Source organism: Mustela lutreola, chromosome 2 (assembly GCF_030435805.1).
Source record: "Mustela lutreola isolate mMusLut2 chromosome 2, mMusLut2.pri, whole genome shotgun sequence".
Taxonomy (NCBI): domain Eukaryota; kingdom Metazoa; phylum Chordata; class Mammalia; order Carnivora; family Mustelidae; genus Mustela; species Mustela lutreola.
The window spans coordinates 40,525,392-40,538,924 of NC_081291.1; the positions used below are offsets into that span (position 1 = coordinate 40,525,392).

General features: G+C 41.2%; 1 protein-coding gene across 1 annotated transcript in view; it reads left to right on the top strand.

The window, feature by feature from the left end:
• GXYLT2 (glucoside xylosyltransferase 2) overlaps positions 1-11,980 on the top strand; it is a 92,471-nt gene extending 80,491 nt beyond the window's left edge. The window contains exons 6-7 of the mRNA XM_059161512.1: positions 3,772-3,944; positions 7,565-11,980. Of these exons, the coding sequence (XP_059017495.1) occupies positions 3,772-3,944; positions 7,565-7,747 (356 nt within the window). The 3' untranslated portion in view covers positions 7,748-11,980. The remainder of the gene's footprint in view (positions 1-3,771; positions 3,945-7,564) is intronic.
• Positions 11,981-13,533: the final 1,553 nt, after the last annotated feature.

Below are 13,533 nucleotides of genomic sequence, written 5' to 3' on the forward strand. Positions count from 1 at the left end.
TTTTTTTTTCTTCAAGCTGGAATCGAAGTTAGTTACTTGCAATCCAACATAGATACATATTTCTTGAATATTTTAGGTCAAAGCAGTCTATTTATATGACAGCTTTGCTGCTGTTATCTTACCCCTTTCAAGAGACAGAATTTATCCCAGCAAAATTAAATAGCTTATCTTTCGTAAAGCACATGCTGATTTCCAAACTCTTCACCAGGATCAGGCCATTTTCTTCTCCTCCTTGAATCCTCCTCCAGTCCTCCATTTTTGACTGTCAAAATCCCATCCTTAGTCTATAAGTCTGAGTTTAGATGAAACTTTACTGAAACATCCTTTCTATGAACTCTGATAAAAAAAAAAAAAAAAAAAAAAAAAAAAAAAAACATGTCTCCCTTACAAGAGTATAAATTCCCTAAGGGCAGGAGCAGAGCCTTATCATCCAGCAACACCAATGTCTTGCATTGTGTGAATGAATTCTTCTTTCAATTACATGCTCAATGTATTTTGTGTTTCTTCCTCTGAAAAATCCTGAAGGGGATTGTAGAGATGTGAATTGAATTCTGTCTGGAATCTAGTTTCATTTTTGAGATTCAACAGCTGGGTTTAAGCTGGTCTTTAGGAAATCGATAAACCTCTAAACTTATGAGCAAACGTTCTTAGATAGGCCCAGTTGTACCTTTCCAATGATAAGGTCTAAGGCTTTCATTAGACTCTGAGAGAGATCTGTGATCCATTAAAGGTTAAGAATGTCTGGCCACCTGCTTGTCTGGAAACAACTGGAGTAAAACATTTATTACCAAGGTACTGTGTGTCAAGAACTATGCTGAGCTCATTCCCTTTATTTTGTTTTATTATTCCAGTGACCTAATGCAATAGTTCTTATAACAATTACAATGCTCACAGTCATGATTACAGCTTACGGTTATTACATGCTTCCTATGTGTCATGTGCTGTTCCAAATACTTGTATTTATAAGTTCACTTAGTACTGCCCAGAATCCTACTGGACGAGATATTTACAATCCTCCCCCATTCACAGATGATGAAACTCAGACTCAGAAATATTACGTAATAATTTGGCTGAGTTCATACAAGTAGTGGCAGTTTTATCATTCAAAGCCACTGGGTTGACTCCAAGGGTACCCGGGTGGCTCAGTTAAAGCCAGTGGGTTGACTCCAGAGCTGCCTCCCTCAGCCGTTTCACTATTAGCATAATAAAGCTGGAGTTCAACCCCAGATAATTTGGCATATTTTTACTGATTCTAAATTGAGGTCCTGGTAACTCATCAAGTTATGGATCTAGGAGGTGGTGGGAGCCAACTTTGAACATACATCTGTTTGATTTCAAAGCCTTTCTATTTCATCATCGGCCTTGGAGGGCCCTCACTGGGCGTGGTCCTCTAAGGAGGCTTCAAAGAAAGGGAAGATTTCCTTTGTCCGGGGGTGCTGCACTATCTGTGAAGAGGCGCAAACCTCCATCACCAATCTTAGATGCCATAAAGGCAGGAACCAGATTTTCTTTGTCCACTGCATACTTAGCCCGAACTCAATAAATATTTGTTGATTCAATCAGCATATTTACAAAAACAGAGATGGATTCTAGGGCAATTCACTCAGCAGGGAACATTAGCAGGTGCTTAAACAGGGATTCAATTGCAAATACCCAGGCAGGTATCATAACTGAGCGATGTGATTCAGAAGGTTACGATAGGCCACCCCTGGTATGAGGTCAGACGCAGCTTAAAAGCACACAAGCACTTTTAGATATCTTCCCTCACAAAATCCTCATGCCCACCCCCTGCACCGGAGTGCAGAAAAATCACCCGAATCCAAGAGGAGTTTAATTGTAGATAATGTGACTTCAGAATGAGCACTGCTCTCTCCCAGCTACGGGAGATTATATTTGTGCAAGTGTGGAAGCGAAGGCAGGTTAAGAGCAGCATTGCGGGGGCACCTGGGTGGCTCAGTGGGTTAAAGCCTCTGCTTTCGGCTCAGGTCATGGTGCCAGGGTCGTGGGATCAAGCCCCGCATCGGGCTCTCTGTTCAGTAGGGGGCCCGCTTCCCTTCCTCTCTGCCTGCCTCTCTGCCTACTTGTGATCTGTCAAATAAATAAATAAAATCTTAAAAAAAAAAAAAAAAAAAAAGAGCAGCATCGCGGTGGGAAGGGTTTTTCCTGAGAAAAGGAAGAGGACAATCTCTCAGGATGTCGTGAATGATTAGGAATTGGAGGATGCCTGGGTTTCACCATGGCCCGTTAAGACTGAGTGGTAGAATTATTACCCGCAGGCCACCAGAAGGGATGTGTGATGATCTCTCCCTTGTTTGCTTTCCATCTCAAAGCTCTCTGGAAGCTGTCTCTAAGTAGTGGTCCTTTCCATGAGGAGGGATAGCCATCAACGCAACCCACAAACACATCTCCGTGTTCCTTTTCTTTTTTTTTTTTTTAAAAGATTTTATTTATTTATTTGACAGAGAGAGATCACAAGTAGGCATAGAGGCAGGCAGAGAGAGAGAGGAGGAAGCAGGCTCCCTGCTGTGCAGAGAGCCCGATGCGAGGCTCGATCCCAGGACCCTGAGATCATGACCTGAGCCGAAGGCAGCGGCTTAACCCACTGAGCCACCCAGGCGCCCTCCGTGTTCCTTTTCTGACAGTGGTCATTGATTTGCTCTAATGCTTCTGTGTTCTCACAGGGGGGCTTTCTGGGGAATAGTGACACACACTCAGAGAGCTCTGATCCCTGCTGCCCTTGCCCCAGGCCTTAAAGGCCTCTAGCTGAGGAGCCAGGAAGCTCAGGGATCATGAATTTGTTGCTAATTTTGTAATCCTAGCCGTCCAACAGGATCAGAGCCAAGTTTCTCAACCTTGGCACTACGACTCTTGCGGAGGCTGCCCTGTTCATTGTGGAATGTGTAGGCTATCTCCCGTCTCCACCCACGAGAGACCAGTAGAGGCCTCCTCCATGGATGACAACAGTGTCTCCCTCCAGACATTGCGGAATGCCCCCCCCCCCCAGGGAGGCTCCCAACGAAGAACCGCCAGATTAGAGATACAAGTATAAGAACACAAGTGTGCGCATGCTCACCCACAATGCGTGTAGTCTCCTTGACACAGACACTTCTTTCCCTCTTTGCTCTTTGCAGGGGTGGGGGGGCTCCCTTTTACTGTTGTAGTTTTCTTCTGGTTTTTTTTTTCCTTCATTTTTATTTTATTGGTTGGTTTTTAATCTAAAGATGAACCTTTGCTTCAATCTTGATTGCAATTTTTCAAGTCTCTCTGTTTCATAAAACCTTCCCCAGGAGTTGATTATAAGTGCTAACACTGCTGACCACCACTGTGTTTGGCCTTCAGCAGAGCATTTTTACCTGTGTTTTTAAAATCTAATCATCACGATTAGAGGGAGTTCCTGTCCTATCCATATTACAGATGAGGAAAGTGAAGCATGGGGAGAATGAATGGCTGGGCCTAGGTTGTGGCATTTTTGAGTGAGAGAGTGGGGATCTGGACCCAGGCTGTCTGCTGACCTTGTTGGCCTCCTTGTCCCTGATGCTTTGCCCTCCTTTTTGGGGGGTAAAACCTACAGCATCATGAGTATGTGCCCCTTCAGTTCCTGATCTCAGAATATGGACAAAATACGGTGAAGGTTGAGGCGTGAGTCCCAGTCACACTCACAAGCACTGAAATCACATGTGGCGTGCAGTTTTGGGAACACGGTTTAAGCCCAAGGCACACAGAGGAGAGCGGGCACTGACTGCAGACACGTCTTTCTCTTGTCCCCACCAGAGTGTCTGTATGTGTTCCCCTGCCAGTGGAACTACCGCCCTGATCACTGCATGTACGGAAGTAACTGCAAAGAAGCTGAGCGGGAAGGCGTGTCTGTCCTGCACGGGAACCGAGGCGTCTACCATGACGATAAGCAACCCACTTTCAAAGCGCTCTATGAAGCAATACGGGATGTAAGTGTGCTCCTCCCCCCACCCCATGGAGCAGACGCATGCGTACTCCACATGGAGCAGGACAGGTGCATTTGTCCGTAGCACAAGAATTCCCCCAAAGCACTGAGTTCCACCCCTGTCCCCAGTCTCAGGCACCACTTCACTGTGTCCACTTGCCCTCTCATATTATGGCCACTCTTCATCTTTACAAGTAAGTAATTCATTTTGAGGGGAGGGGGGGCTTTAAGTAAGTTCATTTAAGGAGGATGTGAAAGACCCAGAAAGAAATCTGCTGTTGTTTGCCATAGCAAAGAGGAATGTGTTAGGGTAAAGGTCAAAAAATAAGAACAAAATGATACTATTCAACTCAAGCTGAGTGGGTTGCCTGGTTGCCAGCCTTCTGTTGAGCAATCCAGTGTGGAGGTGGTCAATTAGGACGAGGGATCAAACTAAAAGTAAAAATCAAGTCTTTATTATACATACTGCAGCAATGCCAGCAAGAGGCAAAAAGAGGCACCCGCTCCCCTGTGTTGCATCCATACCCACCAAAGAGTACTGGTCAACAGGCAGAGATCGTCTCAAGGCTCCTGCATCCCTGTGGACCTGTAGGCCAGGGAAGGGGGAAGGAGGGAGGAGTAGAAAGGTACTCCTCCTTTCCCAGGAAGCCTCCAAATGGAGGTGTCTGGGATAGATACGCATTTGAACGTGGCTGGCTGGGGGCAGGGGCCTGAGTTCTTGACCCTGTACCTGTACCCTGACAAATCTGGTGTCAGGAGGGCAGCTCCCCATCCCTCCAAAGGACTGCCAGCAGCCTTGTCATTACCCATAGTTGAGTCTGAAAGACCACACATAGGATTTTGGCCTGGAGCTAGACTTCTCACAGCCTTGGGTCTCCAGTTACTGCCTTGGAGAAATTGATTAGCAAAGTGTTGAGACATGAAAGATGCCTGGGAACTATCGTCTTGCAGTAAATGGGAAGGTTGAAAGAAACTTACTTTGGGGCTTATTGCCTAAAATGCCAGATATTGCCAGCTCTTGCCTCTCATCCCACACTTGGGGAAACGCTACTTTCCACATTGCTTTTTACCTTGAGATCACTAGGGGGAACCAGCAACAGAGATTCAAGGATGTCCCTTTTGAAACGGTAATTCCAAGACCTAGAGTAGGGGTCAGCAAACTTGGCCAGATCTCCCTTGCTGCCTGTGTTTGTAAGACATGTGGGCTGGGAACAGGTTTGTAAATCATTGGGGGAAAAAAGATATTTCATGACATGAAAAATTTATAAGCAATTCAAATTTCGGCGTTCATAAATAAAGTCATGTCAGGACGCAGTGACACCCATTCATTTGTGTGTTGGTCTGTGGCTGCTTTCAAGCCACAATGGCAGAGATGAGTATTTAAAACAAACTGTGTGGCCCACAGTGTCTAACATATTTATAGTCTAGCCCTTTATAGAACAGATTTGCTGACCCCAGACATAAAGTATATAGACTTTGTTAGAAGTATTTTTCTTAAAAATCCACAAACCCTCGGAGTTTCACAAATGGGCTTTGGCGGAAGCGAATCCTGAGACACAGGAACACATTTTTTTCTGTGTGAAAAATGTGCAGCTTCCTAAGGAGAGTCTCTGGAATTCCCAGAATTTTCTCTGCAGGGAATGAGTTTAGCCTGCATGTAAGCTAACACCGTTTCCTTCTCCTTTCCTGCTGTTGGTTTTCAAAGACCAGGTGATTTAATTACACAGAAAATTTGTTCTGTAGTTAGCGATAGCATCACTTCAGATATTCAAACCCTGACTCCAGGGCAGAAGCATTGAAGAGTACAAACAGAAGTAGATGAGTTTGCCGCAGTCCGTCAGAGGCGCGTTGGGTTTCTTCTGAGATCTGTCAGCCCTAGTCTGGAATTGAGCAACTGTGGTTCTTGAGTTACCCTGAGTCTTGTTTGCTTTCTGGAGGAGCAGTGAGAAAGCCAAATAATTGGGTCATAAATGATCCTGCCAAATACACCCAGTAGTGATCCTCACGTGGGCCTATAAGGACCATTTTCTTTCAGGCGTTTCAAGCAGGAATATGACCAACCCCATCCTGAAATGGGAAAAGCATAGGCTCCCTCTTAGAAGATATGTTTCCACACTCTCCACTGGGCCAGGCTGACCTATTCTCTTCCTGTCACTAGGGACACCATGACCAAAAAAGAGTTTATCAGTGGTCTAAATTATGCTGGGAAAGAAAACTGTTGTCCCAAATATGGTCCTTTTTGTGTTACATAATGCATAATCTCCTTCCAGGAAGAAATTCACATTTCTGATAAACATGCTTAAGCAATATTTCCAATGAACTTTAAAGGGATTAAAACTTGTTCTAGGAAACTAGACACCCACCCACTCTGCTGCCACGCAAGCGTGTACTGACCTTTCACCTTTCTTTCATTCCTTTTTTTTTTTTCCTCGTCTTTCTGTATAAAATTTCCTTGCCAACAATGAATCTTTGACTTGACCTATTGGAAGCCTTTTCCATTTCAACCAGATTGTAATAAAAATTTGAACATGCTCATGAGTAAGTGGACAGAAAGATTTATTTTGGGAAATTCTTCTCATAAACACCTTCCATGGGAAAATAAGAGAATTAAAAATCAAATCAAATCAAAAGCCCAACATTAAGTGGGAAAAAACCCAACAACCAATATTTGATAACTGAATTATTAACATGAAGTTCAGTGATGATAGATTTTATTTAATGGCTAAACTCTGGACTTCATGAGATTACTATGGACATACCTTAAAGTTTCTTTATTAAGATTGCAACAAACGTGGGGTGCCTGGGTGGCTCAGTGGGTTAAGCCTCTGCCTTCCCCTCAGGTCATGATCCCAGGATCCTGGGATCGAGCCCTGCATCAGGCTCTCTGCTCAGCTGGGAGCCTGCTTCCTTCTCTCTCTCTGCCTCCCTTTCTGCCTATTTGTGTGATCTCTCATTCTGTCAAATAAATAAAATCTTAAAAAAAAAAATTTTTGCAAAAAACAGGTGCTTGATAGCTCAGTCTGTTAAGAGTCCGGCTCTTGGTTTCAGCTCAGGTCATGATCTCAGGGTCATGAAGCCTAGCCCCATGTCTGGCTCTGCACTAACGAAAGAGTTGGCTTAAGATTCTCTTGTTCCCTCTTCTTTTGTCCCCCTCCCTGCCACGGGCATGCATGCATGTGCACGCTCGCGCTCGCTCTCTCTCTCTCTCTCAAATAAATAAATCTTAAAATAAGTTGCAACAAATACAAAAAAAATATGGAGAATTCAATGTTTTAATGCAGTAGATTTCAAGTCTCTAGTTACACCTTGCTTTTCTTCAGCAAGAGCCTACTATATAGAAAATATGTTGTTCTTGAAGACACATTTTGATCTTAGATTTTAAGAGCTTTAAGGACCCAAATAAATCATTTTTTTTTTTAAAGAGGGAAAGAAACTGAGGCCCAGGGAAGGTGAGTAATTGCCTGGGATTGCACAGGATTGAATCAGGTGTTGAATCTCCATCCAATGTCTAACCCATGCCGGCATGCTTAATTCCCTGTTTCATTCTTTAGTAAATGTTGTTTGCATTGTAAATGGCATTTCAGTCACTAAACATTTTCTATCATTTAAAAAATCCTTTTTCAGTTTCCCTTTCAAGACAATCTCTTTCAATCCATGTATTACCCGCTCCAGCTGAAGTTTTTGGAGACTGTGCACACTTTATGTGGACGAATCCCACAAGTGTTTTTGAAGCAAATCGAGAAAACAATGAAAAGGGCTTATGAGAAACACGTCATCATCCATGTGGGCCCCAACCAGATGCACTGAATATTTTTCATGTTGTCGCAAATGGATTAGGCCTCTCGGGAACAAGGCAGCGTTCATCTTTAAGCTGCCTGGATCTCTTTCGTGTGAATATTTAATGGTGCTCTGTGACGGTTGAGTTTAAAAGGCCTCATTACATGTTGCTCATTTTGTTGCCCCTAAAAGGAAATATGCTTTAATTTTTTTTAAATTGCTATTTATCTCTTTGGGGTTTTTTTTAGTTGTATTATTACTCAATTCATATTGTTCAAGCAGGTGGAGCTAGCCATGAAAAGGAATTTTGTGAGCCTTCCAATGCCTGTTAAACGTCTGAAACCACGTCAGTGCCATCTCCTGTTGTATATTAATCTAGTATTCTTGAGACTCTTCCTATGCAATAGACACCCCCATATTCTTGTTATAACAGGAATCTATGCTTGTTGTACAACAGAGAATGTTAAACATTTGTAGGGGTGGGTGCCTGGGTGGCTCAGTGAGTTAAGCCTCTGCCTTCGGCTCGGGTCATGATCTCAAGTTCCTGGGATCGAGTCCCACGTTGGCTCTCTGCTCAGCAGGGAGCCTGCTTGCCCCTCTCTTTCTGCCTGCCTCTCTGCCTACTTGTGATCTCTCTCTGTGTGTCAAATAAATAAATAAAATCTTTAAAAAAATGTGTAGGGAATACAGGTCCATGGACCAAAATCAAAATTAGATTAGTCATAATCCTACCAACTGGTGGAAAGATTGTTATTTCAATGGGGGGTTGCTTCCAGCCTTTTTTCCCTACTTCTATATTTACTCACTGGTTGTCTTTTCCATTGTAATACATATGTGAAACAGTAGTTGAGTGAAAGCTGGCACCTGCTCTGAGATTTTTCTGTAGAGATGAAAATTTAGAGAAAATGATTATGTTTACAGTGCTTTATTTAAAATACGTCTGGCAGAAGTATTCAGATTTCTGCTGATTGGCAGTGTTAAAGGATGGAGCATATCTGGTTTTTTTTTTTTTTAAGAAAAGTTGTTTAGATTAGCGGAAGATTAAATCATAAGAAATATTTATGCAACCATACCTTCTGAAAGGAAATTCAATAATTATGCTAAACCCAAGGGGTCACCTTAACAGAGATGTGATTTTGTGTTTACCTACAGACAAAAACATTTTATCTCTTAGTAAGGGTGACCTTCCCTCTTCTTTAAACTCTTGGGCAACAGGTGGAAATTAAAGGCCAACTTCAAACTCATGTGTACAGAATAGATATTTCAGCTGATTCCACTGACAAAAAAATTCACCTTCATACTAGCCTTAGAAAGGGCCCTTTAAATAATTTTCCTTCTCTAGGGTTACCCAGCTGTTAGCCAAGGAACGAAGCAGGTCTTATCACCTAGCTACAGTAGAGGAAATTCTATATTCCCCCAAGGGAGCTGACTTAATCCCTAGCTGCACCTGTAGCTGGTATCAGGGTAAGAGCATTTTGCATAAGGCTTTATTTATCTCAGAAAACTTGTGCAGAAATGATTTTGATGTTCACAACAGCCTAATGGTCTTAGGTCTTCTTCTTACAAAGAAACAAGGACACCCAATATAATTGCTGTTCTGTAAGACATACAGTTAACATAACATACAGGGTAACACAAATCCTGTATTGCAGACAAATTTTTGGAAATAAAAATATTAAATACTTTTCATCATATATAGACAGTGATAAAGACAAGTACAAATAGATAAAGATAGACAAAGATAAAAAGATAAAGAAAAGTATAAAATGAAAAATAATATTTTGTTAGTACAAATGTGGTATTCTATGTACTAGAACCCAGTTCAGTGTCATAGGTACTATATCCATAGAAAAAGTCTTATGCTGAAAAAAATGTGAAAATCTTAGCACTCCAAAGAAATATATAAATATAATGAATATTGGTATACAGCACCATTATGGTAATAACAAATTGTGAAATGTTAGAGGAATGGCCCGTACTTTCGTTTCGATCAGTTTGATGGCCTGTGATTTGTTATTTTTGCTAAGGAAATTACCAGTATGATGTAGAACTCTTCACTGTTATATTTTCTGCTTCCTCATTTCACCATTAAAGGTGATGTCATTTATTATTTTATATCTAAAGGCCTTGGGGCAATTTTTGGATTGTCTTTTGGATGGGAGAGAAAGCATTCTACATACCCACAAATGGGGTTTTAATGAAAGAGCCAGAATTCCCTGACTTCTGTTCCAGTCTTCTTACTTGTTTGGCATGGCCAGTAAACCCAACGAATGTCATTCAGATTTGTTGATGACTTACCGACCTAAAGAAGTTCCTTTCCTCCTTCAGTGAGTTCCACAAAAAATCTGCTGTAAAGGCTTTGAATTCTGCAACACCTTTTCTTTTATCAGAGTCTGGTTTACCCAATAGTCTTGACTATTGGTTCTGGTCTAAATACCCAGAATTGGATTTCTAACAAACGTCCATGAGAGAATTCTAGAACATTCTAGAATGATGCAGTATGAGAATGTGAAACTAGAATTTGGTATGCTTTCCTGCCTTGGAATTTCTTTATGCTATCCTGAAATTTGAGGTGAGTATGGTGGAGAATTTGGAGAACATTTGCTGTTCCAATCTCTGCTGCCTGAAAGTGCGAATTATTTTCTATTTGGTATGTTACCATGAGGCAGTATTTTCTCTGCCTTTGATAATTTCCAGACAACTATGACATTAGCACCTTAGAAATCTGGGAACTGTAAATTTTAATTCAGTGGACTCCTAAATCATGCAGTCTATGGTCTGAAGTTTGCCAAAGGTTGTGTTGCTCCATATGGCACGTTGTATCTGTATTGGGAAGAGTATGAGACTGGTTCTCTATCTCCTCTTCTTGTTTCCTTCAGAATTCTGGTCAATGCATATGACTACAGAGTTCCACTGAAGAATGAAAGAACACTTGCCAATAGAAAAATGTATTTTTGTATGCATTGAGAGTGAGACTTTCTATAGTAGGGTCACTATTCTTATAATATTTTTCTTGATGAGCTTTTCTGCAGTACAAATCTCAAAAATTGTGACTTACATTAAAAATTTCAACGTTTAAAAAAAATTAACTGGCTAGAAAATCTGTTTAAGTTTTCCTTCAACTTCCTGAATGATAATTTAGCATTTAGGGGAGAACACTCCAGCTTCACTGTTTATTTGAAGTCTCTGTTACATAGTGCTTCCATTGGGACTTGTTGTGACTATGACTGGATTTATCATCAAAATGGATGTTTATATGGACTCATCAAGGTTTGAGAGTATTTATCTTATTACCCCTATGGTGTTCATAAAACAGGCCAGCCATACAAGACTTTACTGATGTCACAAAATAGTGATCCAGTAATAGAATAATCCCTCCACCCACCCACAAGAGAGGACAACATTCACAGAAATTTAGATTTATGTATAACTGTTGCCCAATATTTATACAAAAAAAAGATAGATTGCACATGTTGGATGAACCACCATAAACATGATTTCATGACTAAAAAATGTTGGATGTCATGGGGATACAAATTATTTTATCCTCACTGAGTGGTATGGCAGGCAAGCTTTCTTAGGTTTTTCTGTTTCTTGGGTCCTATTCTTTTATCTTCCTTTTTTTCATTTTTGCCTTTCCCTTCCTGTCTTTGATGTAAGCTACTGAGTAGTACCAAGAGGCTTGGCATTAATGACAGATGACAGAACTCGGGGATCCCTCCACAGGTTGAAGGAAGTTCTAATCCTTAGATGGAATCTTTATGATAAGAACTTCACAAAATTTTTTTTTAAATCACACAACCCATACATAGATAACACACACACACACACCCTACATGCCTTTTAAGGAAAGAGCCCTGGTAATCTGTCATGCTCTGTGAATTGAAGAATTCTAGACAGTGACATCTTAGGTCAACTCATTTCACAGCTGCAGGGCTGGTGTTTGAAGCTGATAAGATTTCACTGCCAAACAGAGAAAGTTATCCTAGTTTCTGTTCTTCACAGGTTAAAGCTGGAAATACTCTCTTGAGTCCTCAAGATTAAGCATGTATGTGTGCGTATAACCATCTGAACGAACATGTAAGAGTCAGTGCGGTTTCTGCATCATTAGGTTTACACGTTTGTGTTGTCACTGAAAAGTGCACCATTGTTTATTGCTCCCAAGGAGACCCTGTGTGGATTTTTATATGTTGGAAAACTTATTTTTTAGGAATTTTTCTTTAGGAAGAAATGAGCATTAAAAAAACAATACTTCCAAGAAAATGAATTGTTACATCATTTAAAAGAAACAGAAATGTTATGATTTAATTACTTGTCTTTTTGAATGCCATCTCCTGTTTTACCCTTTTTTTAAATTAAAAGCTTTAAAAAAAGACATGTCTTTTGGTGTTACTTTGGAAGTGTGTTTCTTTTCTCATGAGATTTCAAGTTTGCAATTTTATAATATAAAATCGTAATATTTAAGTCCTTCCTCTTAAGAACTGATAAAGAGGGCGCCTGGGTGGCTCAGTGGGTTAAGCCGCTGCCTTCGGCTCAGGTCATGATCTCAGGGTCCTGGGATCGAGTCCCGTATCGGGCTCTCTGCTCAGCAGGGAGCCTGCTTCCTCCTCTCTCTGCCTGCCTCTCTGCTTACTTGTAATTTCTCTCTGTCAAATAAATAAATAAAATCTTTAAAAAAAAAAAAAAAGAACTGATAAAGAAATATTTGGTTTAATAAGTAGCTTAGCCTATTTTTAAAAGTCTTTAAAACTTTGCTTTGTTTTTAAAAATGCCGTACTATAGCAGTACCTGGCTGGCTCAGTCAGTAGAGCACGAGACTACTGATCTCAGTGTTGTGAGTTCAAGCCGCATAAAATTCAAAACAAAAATTTTTAATGCCATACTATAAATCATACGTTGTTTGGTTTCAAGGATATTTATATGTTTGAGGTACAATGAGAATTTGGAGGATGTGAAAATCAGTTCTTCCCATTCCTACATGTTATTTGGCAGAATTAAAATGGAATTGTTAAGCTAATAACACATATCAAAAATAACTGAAGAGTGCCAAGAGTTTTGTGTCTGTACAAAGGCTTTTCGCCCAATCCCTGGTCTCTTTTTAAAATCAGCACAAGATACTCCATGCATCCACTAAGTTCCCTCCTTATATATTTTTTTAAAGATTTTATTTATTTGGCAAAGAAAGGCCATGCAAGAGGGAACACACACATGGGGAGTGGGAGAGGGAGAAGCAGGCTTCCCATCCAGCAGGGAGCCTGATGCAGGACTCGATTCCAGGCCCCTGGGATCATGACCCGAGCCGAACACAGACGCTCAATGACTGAGCCACCCAGGTGCTCCTCCTTATATTTTAAAACATTTTAAAATGTTAAGATACTTGGGTATGGTTTTCTGGAATAACTGGGAGCCCACATCCAATTACTAAGACATATAAGCTTCAGGACCCTCATGTAGACAATATTGAATTTAAGTCCTAGCCCCTCCACCCCCAATCCTTAGTGACCCGCTTTCCACTTCAGACTTCCCACCTACAATGGCAGGGCTGGGGAAGACCCTCCTCCTGGATTGTGGTAAGGAATAAACAGAAACATGGAATTTCAAATTTTTAAAAATTCCTTGTTGTGGTCCTCTAACTCCACTAAGTAAATGTCTAACTGGTTTTTAAAGAGTATCAGAAGGAATGGCAACCAATTTGTCCTTCTCTTCCTTTGTTTTGTAAGTTGGTAAATGTCACCAGCTCCACCTGCGGCCTCACCCCAGAAACCTGGCCATTACTCCTGTCTGCTTCCCTCCATCCTTGCACACCACCCTCCTCC